The sequence below is a fragment of the Strix uralensis genome, chromosome 35, assembly GCF_047716275.1.
Source record: "Strix uralensis isolate ZFMK-TIS-50842 chromosome 35, bStrUra1, whole genome shotgun sequence".
Classification (NCBI taxonomy): Eukaryota; Metazoa; Chordata; class Aves; order Strigiformes; family Strigidae; genus Strix; species Strix uralensis.
In genome coordinates, this window is record NC_134006.1 from 2,429,713 (window position 1) to 2,444,569 (window position 14,857).

Sequence of the window (14,857 nt, forward strand, 5' to 3'; positions counted from 1 at the left end):
GGCAGCACCACACGGGCCGGGGCCGAGCGGGGGGCGCGGACCTGGTTGAAAACCGCGCCGCCGGACCTGATTGGGAACTCCGCCGCTAGACGCGCTTCCCCGCCTCCAGCCCCTGCGGGGAGGAGCCGCGCCCCGCGCAGCCCCTTCCCCCCGCCCCCCCCCCGGTACTTTATTACCCCTCTCACCGCTCCGCGGAGCCTTTTTATCCCTCACCCTCCCTTCACACCTCCCCCTGCCGCCCCGTGCCCTCCGCTAAACCCCCAGTGGGACCCTCTAAAAACACCCTTTTAAGCTCAAACCTTTTATTATTCCATTTCCCGCGCTCCTAAGTCGCCTTCAGCCGCCGGCGTCGCAGCACCCCAGATCTCCTCCACGCCGCCGACCATCCTCTTTGCCGCCTTCTTCCGAGGTTTTCTTCCTCTGTTCAGCCGCTTCGCCGTGGATTTTTGTGCGCGCCGCGGACTCTTCTTCTTTTTCTTCACGGCGGGGCGCTGACGCGTCTTACGAGCCGCCCTCCCGCGCTGCGCGGCTCCTTCTAATCGCTCCTTCCCGACGGGGCCGATCCGGAACGACCCGGCGACGCCGCTGCCGGTCACTCGCTGCAACAACCCTTTTTCCAGCATCGCAGCGATCGCCGCTTTCAACCTCCCCTTATTCCGTGCCACATCGTAGCCCTCAGCGCCGATCGCTTTTTTGATAAAAATCAGCGACGCGCCTTTGCGGCCGGTGGACAAACTGACGGCGTGGAGGATGCGGTCGGACAGCGACCGCCGCCCGCGGAGCTGCGCTGCTGCGGTTTTAGGACCGGATCGTTGCGGTGTTAGTCCGTAGCGACCCATAACCGCGACCGCCGGGATTCGGGGAGGCGCCGCCGCTTCGCTTCGCTTCGCTTCGCTTCTCCTCGCTCCGGCGCCGCCGCCCGACTGCGAACAGCGCCCCCCGGCGGCCCCTTATATACCCCCACGCCGGACGGAAACGAGGCTGCGTCTCGCGCACCGCCCCCCCCCCGCGCGCCGCACGCGTCCCCCACGCGCCGCACGCGCCCCCCGCGCGCCTCTGCGCTCCCTCCGCCAAAAACCGCTTTTCCCCCCCAAAAAAACCCCCCCCCACAACGCCGCACCCCACTTCCCCAAGGGGTTAAACCCCCCTCCCGCCCACCCCAACCTCCGCGGCAACCCCGCGGCCAGGGCTCCGGAGTAAACCGCGTTAAAAAAAAAAACCTCCTAAAACGCTAAAAATCGGTTCAAAAAGTCAAGCGGGCGCCACGCGCCCCACGGCGCTGCAGCTCCGGGACGTCTTTATAACTAAAAAATAAAACTTAGAGAGCGCATCAACAATAATTTAATTTTATATTGTGGCATAGAAGTAGAAAAAAGCGGAGAAAAAGCAGGATTTCTGGAAAAATATTTCTATCTAGCACAGCCCCGGCTTTTCTTTCTGCTGCCGAAGCGTCTCGCAGGGTGAGATCCCGCGGAGAAAGGGCCAAGAAGTGCCTGAAACAACTAAAAATTAATTAAATATTAAGTTTGTCTCCTGTTTGATAAAAGTCCTGTTCCGGCCGTTTTCCTACAAAATACCTTAAAAAAAAAAAAAAAAAGGAAAAAAAGGGTTTTGTGCGGGTTTTTTTTCCTTTTTTCTGCCCAAAAGCTGTGACTAGAGATGAAAGTTTGAGGCCGATTTTGGGTCGGTTCCTCCCGTTTTCCGTTACATCGCGCGGTGGCTCCATCGCACCCTCGAGGCCCCCACGCGGCTGCGAGGAGCTGGGAAGCGGATCACAACCGCCTCCTCCTATTGGCTGCCTGGCTCGAGGAGGCTTCCTATTGGCTGTCGGAAATCAACCAATGAGAGTGAACCTTTCCGATCCGCTCTCCCGCGGCCAAGGCGGGTTCCGCGCCGCGCCCCCCCCCCCCCCCCCGCATAAGCGCGAATTTGGGTCCATTAACGGGGTTTTCGCGGAAATAACAAATTCCCGGCGGGTTTTGGCATCGCTTTTGGCTATTTTTGCCCTCGTTGCAAGCTCCCCCCGCCGCGTTTGGCAGCGCCTCTGATTTCCCCTGAGGAAGGGGCTGGGGTTTTCCGGCGGAAAAGCCAAAGCTGATTAATTTGGGGCTCAGCAACCCGCAGTTTTTACAGCTCTGTTTGGGAATATTCAACTTATTTTACTGTTTTATCAGCCTTATTCATAACTATAACAATTCCTGATTAGTTGGGTTTTTTTTTAATTATTTTTATGGAGGCTACATCCTATAAAAGTGAAGCTTCCAGCCTAAAGACCCTCCTTCGGTTTGAATCCCCGAATTAATTTTATTACACAACTCCCAGCCTAAAGACCCTCGTTCGGTTTAGATCCCTGAATTAATTTTTATTCCACAGCTGCATTAACATTATTCCCTCCTGGAATGGGCTGCTCTAACACCGCCTCCACTCACCCACCCATCCTGCGCCTGCTCGTTTTTACTTTTTCCTCTCCGCTTCTTGTCTTTCACATCTGATTTGGGTGCTGAGGTTTAGCGGTGGGGTTTTATTTCACTTTAAACCCCCCCCGCCCCGCTGGGTTTATTGGCAACACGGCTAATAGCCACCGGACCCGTTGCATTCCTTCGTTAATCCCTGCTTTTTACAGGCACCCTCCGGCCGCAGTTTGCTCCCCCAAAACGCAGCCAGAATGGTAAAAAACTCACCCTGTGAATAAATCCCCTCTCCCAAACCCGCAGCAATCGCCGCCCGCGTTCTCTGTCGTCCTTAAATCCTTGCTGGCCTTGTCCTTGGGGGTTGTTTTATCGCCGGGGCAGCGGAAACATCGGATAAACTCCGCGTTGCTTTGCTCCGGGTGCCAACACCAACCTCCTGCCCCGCCACCGCTTCCAGGAAAACCATCGCCCGGCCCCTTCGTGTGGGCGTTTCTCCGAGTGCTCATAAAAAAAAAAAATTGTGCCCTGGAAAAGCTGCTTCAATCTCAGCCCCCAACAAGGGGTTTGGGCCGTGGGGCAGCCCCACATGACTGAAATCTTCGCCTTTCCCCCCAGCTGCTTTCGCTGGTGAAAGACTCCGGCGGCAGCTCTGGCAGGTCGAGGGGCCAGTTACACCCTGAACCCCCCCAAAACCCCACCCTGAACCCCTCAAAGCCTCCACCACCCCCACAAACCTCCTGCTCGATAAACAGCCCCACCACCCCTCAGCCCCATTTGTTTTTCCTTTTAACACTTCATTTCGCAAAATTAATCACAATTCGCCCTCCCACTCCTTGCCAGGTTTGCAGAGACTCAAAATTCCCTTTAAACCCTTTTTTTTTTTTTTCTCTTTTCCTCCAGCTCTGCTGGGCAGTTCTCCAGTAAAAATAAGCTTTGAAAACAGAAAAAAAAAAAAAGACAAGGGAATATCTTGCTTCCCAAAGCAGCTTCACAGCGCTCACCCCAAACCCCTTTCCCAAAGCAAAACCCACCCTGAATGTTCATTTTTTCACCCATTTAATTATTATTATTTTTTAAAGCGGGGGGGGGAGGGGAATTAAAGAAAGAGCAGCACATTGCACATGGGCCCAGAGCAGGGCAGGATTTTACATGCTGGGGAGAGGGGCTGCGCTGGAGGCATGTTTTATTTCCAATTTAACGCTTTTTGTTGAGTTTTTCTTCCCATCATGCTACAAAACACCCACATTTCCCCACGAGGAAACATCCTCAGTAGGTGAAAGGAGAAGTTTTTTGCTTCCCTGGCTGTTTGTCAGAAAAACAGGGAGAAACGCCCCCCTAAAAAAAAAAAAAATGTTAAGAGCTCAATTTGAGGAAGAAAAAGGGCTTTGCTGCTGGTGGTGGACGCCTTGTAGGAAGGTTTTGCAAGCGGAGAGGTTTCTGCTTCGGGTTTGCAGAGAATTTAGGGGAAATGGGATAAAACCACTTCTTGTGCCTCCCGGGATCGCTCAGGCTGGGGCCTCCCTGTGGTTTTGCAATCGCCGCTGGGATGGGAGCAGGGAGAGAGGCCACGGACGGGATTTCATCCCCCATTTCACCACCTACGAGAAGGGGAGAAAAAAATAAACAAACCAGCATCTTGAGAGAGCAGGAAGTTGTTAGGAGGGTTCAACCACATAATAAAGTGTTGTTATCAGGCAGCGCAGGCAGGACCCGGCAGGTCTCTGCCTCTTACAGCCCCAATCGCTCCACCTCCGCTGCCAGACTCGTCCTCCCGTCCGCAGAGACTCGTGACATCGGCCTGAGGAAGAGGAGAAACCACCAGCGAAGGCAGCAGGGAGGGCGGCTGCTTTCATCTCCGCGGCTCTAATTTTAAATAAGGTCTCTGACAAACCCGCAGATCGTTGCTAAACCCTAATTACAGCCCAGCGTGGTGGTGTAATTAGTCATTTCCCTCCTTGGGTCACGGCAAAGTAGGTCAGAGGTGACGTTGCCCTCGAAAGACAAAAACTCGTTACGGCACAAGGTCCGGCGACGCCGCGTTTCTTCGCGGCATCCTGCTCCGACAGGCAAGCCCCTGACGCTCCGTTTCTTCTGCTTTTCTTCTGCAAAACTTCATAAAGGTTTCATTTAAAAGTGCACACCCGAAAGCAAAGCATAAACAACAAAAAAAAAATCGCTTTTTCTGCGTAGCTCAGCAGGCCCAGAGCTGCGGGAGGGGGGTGGCAGGGGGGGAAATCAGCTTCTTCTCTCTTGAAGGCACCTCACCAGCCTGACGTCAGCGATTTGGACAACAGCTCGCTTGGCGTGGAGGGCGCAGAGCCCCCATTCCTCGAGCAGAGCCAGCAGATGCGCCTCGCAGCCCTCCCGCAGAGCCGCCACGGCAGCGCCGTGCACCCCGAAACCCTTTCGGCCGACGGAGAAACCTCGCACCAGCCCACGGAAAGAGGCCGCGGGGAGCAGCTCAAGGCGTTTTTTCCGCGAGACACGGAGCTTTTTCCACAGCGCTGGAGGCCGGCGCGGTGGCGGGCGCGTTTTGGGGGGTTTTGAGGCTGGAGAAGGAGCGTTTTGGGGTTTTTTTTTAAGAGCCGCCGCCGCCATCTGCTTCGCCCGCGCCATCCCGGTGCCCTGTTCCCGCCAACCCCCGCGCCCCGCCTTCTAGAAGGCCCGGCGCGCTCTGATTGGCTGATTCGCTCTCACCGCGGCGCTCCATTGGCTGCTTCTTCCCTCGCTGCCCGCCTCCACGGAGCGGACCTGAGTGAGGACTGCGCGCCTGGCGAAGCGCGGCGCCTCCGAAGGGACGGACCTGAGTGAGGACTGCGCGACCGGCAAGCGCGGCGCCTCCGAAGGGACGGACCTGAGTGAGGACTGCGCGACCGGCAAGCGCGGCGCCTCCGAAGGGACGGACCTGAGTGAGGACTGCGCGCCTGGCAAAGCGCGGCGCCTGCAGAGGGGCGGACCTGAGTGAGGACTGCGGGTCCCCGGTGAGGGCGAGGGCGTTAAACCTCCCTCGCTTCTCCTTGCGGTCCATTTTAAGTGGAAAAAGGCGGATTTTGGGGAAGGCGGGGGGGCGGGGTTGCAACTATTCGGGTTATTAATCGGCGAGTGTTTCTAGAAACGGGGCTGGGGAGGCACTTTTTTTAAATCGCGGGCTCGTTAGACCCAAAAGACACCAATCTGGGCGTATTTCACCCCAAAATACAGCTCCAGTGCAAACCGGGGGGGGGGGGGGGGGCTGTCAATGATTTTAATCCTCTGGTTTTGGGGAAGTTTGTCCCGTTTGGGTATTTTCCCAAAGGAGCAGCCAGCGTGCTGGAAATGGGGGGGTTTCTGCCTCAAAATGGTGCCCGCAGGGAAGAAAACCCCAATTTGGGGAGGAACAGGCGAAAAGTGCTGATAAACCCCCAAATCCCCATTTTTTGGGGACTGACCGCCCCCCTTTTAAGTGAAAGTAAAAAAGATTCGGTGTTTTCAGCACCAGCAGCGGAAGTGGGAGGAAACACCTCCAAAAATATCCCTGAAACCACCTGGATTTAACCCAAAATAAATCCCTCCCAGTGTCACCAGTCTGCCCAGTTCCACCCCCCCTCCCCAAACCTTTTCCTCTCCAATAACATTTCATAATTTCATTTCTTCCATTTCATAACTTCCCCTGCTCTGAAAAGCAGCTTTTTCTCCCAAAACGAAGCTCAGCAGGATGTTTCTCCCCCCCTCCCTAAAAAGCCACGTCTGGAGGTTTATTTCAGCTAAAAAGGGGCTTTTTTTTTAACACAAAAGGGGCTTTTTAGCAGCAGAAACTATGCCCTTCCCCCCTGACTCCAAGCCTGGAGCATATGGGGCTGAGGTATAGGGTGTACCTATAGCGAGGGGAGCGTATGGACTGTGCTATAGGGCCTGGATACAGCACCCAGACCCTACAGCCCAATATAGGGACAAGACCACACAGCCCAGACCCTGTAACACAGCGGTGTGTATATGTTTAAAGCATATATAGGGTCAGACTATAAAGCCACCTATAGGGACTGGAGTACAGACCCTTATATAGGTCCTAGACCCCACAGCCCAATACAGGGCCTGGAATGTAGGGCTGACACCATATAGACCAGGGTCTATAGGCCTGTAGAGACCCCTATAGATCTCTATAGACCCCCATAGATCCCTATAGACCCCTACAGATCTGTACAGACCCCTATAGATCCATATAGACCCCTATAGTACCCTCATAGATCCATACAGACCCCTAGAAATCTCTACAGATCCCTGTAGACCCCCCATAGATACCTACAGATCTCTATAGACCCTATAGATTCATATAGACCCCACAGATCCCTATAGACCCCCTACAGATCCATGTAGACCCCTACAGATCCCTATAGACCCCCCATAGATCCCCTATAGATCCATATAGACCCTATAGACCCCCATAGATCTCCTATAGATCCATATAGAACCCCTATAGATCCCCTATAGATCCACATAGACCCCTATAGAACCCCACAGATCTGCTATAGATCCATATAGACCCCTATAGACCCCCCACAGATCCCCTGTAGATCCATGTAGACCCCTATAGACCCCCATAGATCATGTAGACCCTATAGACCTCCCATAGATCTCCTATAGATCCATACAGACCCCTACAGATCCCCTATAGATCCATGTAGACCCTATAGACCCCCCATAGATCTCCTATAGATCCTATAGACCCCCTATAGATTCATATGGACCCCCTACAGATCCCTATAGACCCCCTATAGATCTCTATAGACCCCCCATAGATCCCCTATAGATCCATATAGACCCCTATAGACCCCGTAGATCCCCTATAGACCCCCCATAGATCCCCTATAGACCCCTATACATCCCTATAGATCCCCTATAGACCCCTATAGATCTCTACAGCCCACATGGAGCATCGAGCTGAACACAGGGCCCCTACAGCACAACACAGGGCCTGGGCAGCGCCGCAGGGCAGCAAAAGAAATCGGAATTTTGGTTGGTTTTGTTTGTTTGTTTTTTTAGGGTTTTGTTGTTTGTTGGTTTTTTTTCTCCTTTTATTCTGGAAAATAATTTCTCGCTCGGACCCTCCGAATTTCCTCCCCGTTCCCGCTCCCCCCCCTACCCCCCCCCCGCCACCACCACAGCGTTTTGCCGCTAAAGCCGCACCGAAAAAAAACAACCAAAACCCCAAACCACAACCCCAAAAAAAACGCTGAAAAAAGGAAAAACCCACTCCTCAGCCAAAAAAAAAAACCACCAAACCCCCCCCAACGGCCACCCGCTAACTCCAACTGGGATCGTAACCCGTCCAGTCCCTCGGCGGCGCCAGATAAACGCGACGGCCCCGTAGACGAAGCTGACGATGCCGCGGTAGCCGGCGCGGGGGACGCCGGATTTGAGGTCGTCCATGAGCCCCAGGGCTTTGGCGAAAGCTTTGAAGGAGTCGCGGCCACTGTACTGCAGCCTCACGGTGGCCAATTCCCGTCGTCGGTTGCCTTGGAGCTCCTCCACCTTCACCTCGGGCGCGGCGTAAACCTCGGCGAGAAAAAAACGTTCGTACTCCTCCTTTTTGAGGTAAGAAAGATCCAGTTGGGTAAAAGGCACGAAACGGTCGTTGAGTTTGATAAATTTTAAATATTGATCAAAAAATTGCCCGTGGCTGACTCCTTTACGCCGAAACGTCATCGTACGGGAGATTTCGGGGCGGACGCACGACCGGTCGCGGCGTTGTTTCGGTTGTCGCATCCATCGTCCCAAAAAGCTCGTGGCCATTTGGGTTCAAGTTCATCCAAAGTTCAGCTAAAAGCAACCAACCGAGACCGGGAAAAAAATCGGTTCGATAAAGCAAATCGGCTCTCGCGCCGTCCACCATTTGTTCTTTCCCGTTGTCGTTCCAAGCGGAGACGCACCAAAGGCTGCGATCGGCGAGGAGCAACGGGAAAGTCGCTTGGAAATACTCGAAAAAATCCGGCGCCACTTCTAAATCGTCTTCGACCACCACGACGGCGCGGTGACGGAAAACGCGAAAAACCTGCCCCAACGCCCAACGGTAATGTCGGGCGATTTTATAATAACCTTGGAATTTGCGGTGTTCCGCCGGTACCCGGGACGTCGCCGAGGTCGGGTGTCGGAGGTGGGTGACGGCGTCGCCGTACGAAGCGATGACGCGCGCCGTCTCGGCGTGGCCGCAGTCCTGGCTGACGATGACGGGGAAGCGTTGAGCCGACGGGCGGTACCGTAAGAGTTTATCCAAACACCGACGCACGTGCTGCTGGTCGCACGCCAACACTAAAATGGGTAAAACCACCCCGGAGGGATCGGTGAGGTGAGGAGGAGGAGGAGGAGGAGGGAGGGAGGGACGCGGCGGCGGTTTGGGGGGGATTTGACCCCCGCGGCGGTGGCGGCGCCCCCACGCGTGGCTGTAGCGGTGGATTTGGCGCAGGAGGTGTTTTTGGCGTTCCAGTTCGGTTTCGGCATCTTGAGCCAAGCGGATCACCTCGGCCGTCAGGCGGGCGCCTTCGCCCGGGGGAGGCGGGCGGCTCCAGAGGAAGAGGAGGAGGAGGCCGTTCCAGGCGATGAAGAGCGCCGCCCCCCACAACACCAAGCTGCTCTTCTTCAGCATCCTTCAGCGCTCACTTCGCACGCCATGGACCTGGGCAGGGCACGGGGGCAGGGGGAAAAAACCATAAAAAGTGGTTAAAATAAAAAGCGTTGCCCCGTTTTGTCCTCAAAGAGGTGCTGGATACGCCAAAAATGGGTATATCACCCCAAAAATGACAGATTTGGAGGGTAAAATCGTCTGCAGCGCCATCGAGTTCAAGCGGCTGGAGGCGTGGGGGGGGGGGTGGAGCTTGTGTCCAACCTCGAGGGGTCGCTGGTGAGTGGGGGGGGGGGGGCTAAAGCGCACTGGGAGGGGACCCCCACCTAAAAACCCAACTGGGGGGGGTAAAACCCCACTGGGGGGGGACCCCCACCCCAAAAACCCCACTGGGGGGGGTAAAACTCTACTGGGGGGGGCCCCCACCCAAAAACCCCACTGGGGGGGGGTAAAACTCTACTGGGGGGGTAAAACCCCACTGGGGGGGGACCCTCCACCCCAAAAACCCCACTGGGGGGGGGTAAAACCCCACTGGGGGGGGACCCCCACCCCAAAAACCCCACTGGGGGGGGGTAAAACCCCACTGGGGGGGGACCCCCACCCCAAAAACCACACTGGGAGGGGTAAAACTCTACTGGGAGGGGCCCCCCACCCTAAAAACCCAACTGCGGGGGGTAAAAATCTACTGGGGGGGGGTAAAAGTCTACTGGGGGGGGTAAAACCCCACTGGGGGGGGACCCCCACCCCAAAAACCCCACTGGGGGGGGACAAAACTCTACTGGGGGGGGGTAAAACTCTACTGGGAGGGGCCCCCACCCTAAAAACCCCACTGGGGGGGGGTAAAACCCCACTGGGGGGGGACCCCCCACCCCAAAAACCCCACTGGGGGGGATAAAACTCTACTGGGGGGGGCAAAATTTTACTCGGAGGGGACCCCCCCACCCCAAAAACTCCCTCGACCCAAAAAAAAAAACCAAACCAACCCCCTCCCCCCGCCCCCCCCCCCCCTTCCGCCCCGCTGACGGGGAGAGGAAGCGAAACTACGCGGCCCCGGAGCAGAAAACGTGGCACCGCGATATAAAAAGTTTAAAAAATTTAAATAAAAAGGGGGAAAAAAAGCAAATAATAAAGCTCACCCCCAAATCTCGGTGGAAGGGGGAGGGGGGGGGGGGGTAAAGTCCGCTCCTGTTAAACGTTAACCCAGGAGGTGGCTCTGGTGAGGGTTTGACACCGAGGTGGGGGGGGGGCGGGGGGGGGGAGTGGGGGCGGTTCTTCTGCGTGAAAAAATGGGGAAAATTAAAGAAAATGGAGCGTTTGAGTATTAAAATCTTGGTAAAATTTTGTTTTCTGGGAGTTTTTACTCACCCCGAGCCCTGTCGTGGAGGCAAGATGTCAGCGATGGCAGGAAAGGGGAGGGAAAAAAAAAAAAAAAAAAAAGGGAATTAAGATTAAAAAGGAGAAAAAAAATAAGGGGGAAAAAAAAAAAACAAAAACCAGAAAAAAAATAAAGAAAGAGGAAAAAAAAATAAAGTGATTCTGAACTCCGGTGAGGGAGCGGCTTAAGGGTTAAACGCTGCCGCGGGCCACGTTGGCGGGCGGAAAAAGGGAATTAAAAGGAAAAAAAACACGAGGAAAACGGGGTATTTAAAAGGAAAAAAAGGGAAAAAAGGAAAAAAAAGGGAAAAAAGGAAAAAAAAAAAAGAGGGAGTAGAGCGGTAGGAAGGGGGGTGAGCCCGGCGGCACCGCGGTTCCCCCCCCCCCCGGAGGGGGGTAATGCCGGTGTGGTTCCCCCTTCCCGGCCCCGAAACGGGAGAGAAGGGAAAAAGTAGAAAAAAAAAAAGGTGAAAAAAGTAAATTTTAGGGATTTCAGGCTTCGCAGTCGAGAGGAAACCGCCGGGATTCAGCCGGAGCCGCGGGGGCCGAAGGCGGCTCAGCCCCAACCCGCCGGTGGTTTGGCTCGGGAGGAGCAGGGGGGGGGGGGGGGGAGGGTTGGCCCTAAAAGCCCCAAAACGCGGAGGTTTTTGGCCCAAAACGCGGGTTCAGCTGCGGTTTGACCCAGCGACGGGAGGTGCTGAGCGAGCAGAGCCGGGGATTTTCTCGCTCGCAGCGATAATTAAATTAATTTAATTCCTCCAACACCCCAAATCCCCCAAATCCGGGGATAAGGGCGACGTCTCCCCCCCTCCCCCCCCCCCCTTTTTTTTTTTTGTTGTTTTTTTTCCCCTCAGGGATTTTTAGCGGTGAAACACCCCAAATCACAACTCCCGAAGTTTTTTTGGGGGGGGGGATTTTAAGCTCCTTTCCCTCCCCGCGGCGTCCCCCAGGGCTCCCCAAAACCGGCACATTTTGGGCAAAACCCCACCAATTTTCCACACCCCCCCCCCTAAAATACTCATTAAATATTTTTTTTTATTTTTTTTTAATTAATCCAGCCTGTTTTTTACACCCTGGGGGGAAAGCGGCTCCAGCCTCAGCAACACCTTTTGGGGGTGTTTTTAGAGGAAAACACCCCCCCCCTTGATTTTTTTACCTCATTTTCCCCCTTTTTTGGCTTCGCTTCAGCGCAGGCGACGCCAAAATAAATGCAAAGAAACGCTCGTTTTGGGCAAAATTAATCCTTTTTCCTGTGGGATTCACCGCCGAGCGTCACCCCAGCGCCTCAATTTTCCTAAAAATTAATTTTTTTCCTCCTTTTTCTGCTTTTTTTTGGGTGATTTTAACTCTTTCCAGTGGGAATTAAAGGGGAGAAGCCAGGAAAAATATTTCCCTTCTCCCTCCCGGTGAAAATTTTTGGGTTTACCTGGTTGCAGCTCGCTCCAGGGGGAGGGGGGTCGCTGGGGTTCCCCCCTCCCCCCCGTTTTCCAGGAATTCTTCGGGAATTGGGGGGGGGGGGGGGGGGGGGTGTGTGTGAAGTCGCTGCTTCGGTCCCGTCGGAGCTTCCTCACGGTGAGGGGGGGGGGCGGGGGGGTGTCAGGCCATGGCGGTGGCTCCGTCCGTTTGTCCGTCTGTTCTTTTGGGGTTCAGCATCTCCCAGCCCCCTGCCATGTTTTTTTGGGGGTGGGTGTCTCCGGTGAGGTCTAAAAATGAGAGGAAAAGGTTAAAATGTCCCCAAAACCCCCAGGGAGAGAAATTCCTGCAGGAAGTTGGGGGGGGGGGGGGGGGGGGGGCTCCTCCCTGCCCCACAGCGACAGGGGATCGCCGTGTCCCCCCCCCCCCCAGCCCCTATAGGGAAATGGGACCCCCCCCCCCCCCCCCCACCCCTCCTGACTTCTCTATAGGGGTCAGAGGTGCCCCCGCAGCCGCCCCACGACACCCCAGTTGGGGGGCAGAGAAAACCCCCAGCCCCATAGCAGCCCCTCCTGACACCCCCAGAGGGGACAGCGGAGCCCCCCCCCCCCTCCAGCCCGCTTGACACCCCTATAGGGGACAGGGGGACACCCCCCCCCCCCCCCAGCCCCTCCTAACACCCATGGGAGCCCCCCCCCCCATCCCTCCCAGCACCCCTATAGGGGTCAGGGGAGCCCCCCAACCTCTCCCAGCACCACTACAGGGGTCAGAGGACCCCCCCAACCCCTCCCGGCACCCCTATAGGGGTCAGGGGAGTCCCCCCATCCCTCCCAGCACCCCTATAGGGGTCAGAGGACCCCCCCAACCCCTCCCGGCACCCCTATAGGGGTCAGAGGACCCCCCCAACCCCTCCCGGCACCCCTATAGGCGTCAGGGGAGTCCCCCCATCCCTCCCAGCACCCCTATAGGGGTCAGAGGACCCCCCCAACCCTTCCCGACTCCCCTATAGGGGTCAGAGGAACCCCCCCATCCCTCCCAGCACCCTACAGAGGTCAGGGGGAGCCCCCCCCGCCCCTCCTAACAGCCCCATAGGGGACACTAAAGGCCCCTCCACCCCCACAGCGCGCAGGGCCGCCCCCCCCCATCTTTAGGGGACAGGAGGGTCCGCCCCCAACCACAAGGACAGGGGGGTGCCTCCCCCCGCCCCCCAGGGGCCGGATCCAGCCCCGCTGCCCGCCCCGGGTCCGTTTCTAACCGTCCCCCCCCCCCCTCCGGTACCAGCGGCGCCTCCCGGCAGCGCCCGCCACTTCCGCCCCGCCGCACCGGAAGCGCCGCCATGGCAACGGCGAGGCCACGCCCCCAGTCACAAAGACCACACCCCCTTTCGATTTCATCCAATCGCGTGTTAGGTCACGCCCCCGGCGGCGCAAGGACACGCCCCACTCCGCGCCCAGACCACGCCCCTTCCCTCGGCTCGACGTCACTCACCGCCCCCCTCCCGGGCTCGGCCACGCCCCCTCAGCAATTAACAGCGGCGGAGGGCGGCGGAAGTGATGTAAGGGAAGGGGCGGGGCCAGAAGGGGGTTCCCCGCCCTGCGCGCGCTCGGCCGCCGCTCTGGGCGTCGTGGAGGAGGTTGGACTTGTCTGCTCTTGGGTTGGGGGCGGGGGGGGGGATTGGGGGGATGTGGGGGTGATTGGGGGGCCGGGGGGGGTGTGGGGGGGTCTGGGGGCAAGGAGGGGGGGATTGAGGGGATGTGGGGGGGGCTGGGGGGGATGTGAGGGGGATTGGGTTGGGGGGCCGGGGGGGGGGTGTGGGGGCAAGGAGGGGGGGGATTGGGGGGATGTGGGGGGGGCTGGGGGGATGTGAGGGGGATTGGGGGGCCGGGGGGGGGGTGTGGGGGGGTGTGGGGGCAAGGAGGGGGGGATTGGGGGGATGTGGGGGGGGTTGGGGGGCAAGGAGGGGGGATTGGGGGGCTGGAGGGGGATGTGGAGGGGTCGGGGGGCAAGGAGGGGGGGATTGGGGGGCTGGGGGAGATGTGGGGGGGTCTGGGGGCCAGGAGGGGGGAATTGGGGGGTCTAGGGGCAAGGAGGGAGGATTGGGGGATGTGGGGGGGTCTGGGGGACAAGGAGGGGGGATTGGGGATCTGGGGGGGATGTGGGGGGGTCTGGGGGGCAAAGGAGGGAGATTGGGGTCTGGGGGGATGTGGGGGGGATTGGGGGGCCGGGGGGGGTGTGGGGAGGTCTGGGGGCAAGGAGGGGGGGATTGGGGGGATGTGGGGGGGTCGGGGTCAAGGAGGGGGGATGTGGGGGGGGGGGGGTGTGGGGCTGGGGGGGATGTGGGGGGGGTCTGGGGGGGCCTTGGTGTGATGGGGGGCATTGGGTTGAGGGGGGGAGTGGGAGTGATTTGTGGCGGGGGAACTGAGGTGATGGGGGCACTGGGGGTCAATGGCACCAGGGAATAAGGGGGTGCTGGGGGATGGGGAGCCCCCACTGATCCCCCCCCCCCTTTTTTCCAGCCCCCCCCCCCCCCCCCCCCCCCCCCAGCCATGGCGCTGCCCCCCTCCTGCTTCCAGTCCTGCCTCGATTTCTGCCCCGAGTGCGGCTCCGTCCTGCCCCGCCCGGGCCCCTCCAGCACCATCCGCTGCCCCCGCTGCGCCTTCGCCCTGCACAGCACCGGTCAGGGGGGGGGCGGGGGGGGGCACCCCCGATGTTTGAGTCCCCTCTGAGACACCCCCCCCGGGACCCCCTGACTTGACTTTTCCTCCCCCCCCCCCCCCCCCCCCAGATTTTGAGGGTAAAATCGTCCGCAGCAGCACCATCGAGTTCAACCGGCTGGAGCCCGCGGGGGGGGCGGGGGGTGGATCTTGTGCCCCACCTCGAGGGGCCCCCTGGTGAGTGGGGGGGGGGGGTCCAAGCCCCACTGGGAGGGGACTCCCACCCCAAAAACCCACTGGGGGGGGTAAAACTCTACTGGGAGGGGACCCCCACCCCAAAAACCCAACTTGGGGGGGGGGGATAAAACCCCACTGGGAGGGGACCCCCCACTCCAAAAACCCCACTGGGG

The 14,857-nt window shown here is 58.1% G+C and overlaps 2 protein-coding genes and 1 long non-coding RNA gene across 4 annotated transcripts; 1 reads left to right on the forward strand and 2 right to left on the reverse strand.

The window, feature by feature from the left end:
• Nucleotides 1–1,325: 1,325 nt before the first annotated feature.
• Nucleotides 1,326–3,135, reverse strand: LOC141936943 (uncharacterized). Of its 2 annotated transcripts, none has more exons than XR_012626849.1 (2): nucleotides 2,682–3,135; nucleotides 1,326–1,502 (listed from the first exon to the last, which is right to left on the reverse strand). It is a non-coding gene; the product is annotated as an uncharacterized LOC141936943 (long non-coding RNA). The 2 variants fall into 2 exon arrangements; XR_012626850.1 differs by having other exon boundaries at nucleotides 1,326–1,824.
• Nucleotides 3,136–7,523: 4,388 nt separating this feature from the next.
• Nucleotides 7,524–13,106, reverse strand: MGAT1 (alpha-1,3-mannosyl-glycoprotein 2-beta-N-acetylglucosaminyltransferase). Its single transcript, XM_074854319.1, is given in 6 exon segments — nucleotides 7,524–7,760; nucleotides 7,763–8,158; nucleotides 8,161–8,196; nucleotides 8,199–9,060; nucleotides 11,807–12,083; nucleotides 13,072–13,106. Coding segments are annotated over 4 exon segments (1,335 nt in total). The 5' UTR covers nucleotides 9,031–9,060; nucleotides 11,807–12,083; nucleotides 13,072–13,106; the 3' UTR covers nucleotides 7,524–7,689.
• A 1,220-nt stretch (nucleotides 13,107–14,326) lies between these two features.
• Nucleotides 14,327–14,605, forward strand: POLR1H (RNA polymerase I subunit H; the record flags this gene model as incomplete). Its single annotated transcript, XM_074854347.1, is given in 2 exon segments — nucleotides 14,327–14,469; nucleotides 14,579–14,605. Coding segments are annotated over 2 exon segments (157 nt in total), but the record flags the coding sequence as incomplete, so codon positions are not given.
• Nucleotides 14,606–14,857: the final 252 nt, after the last annotated feature.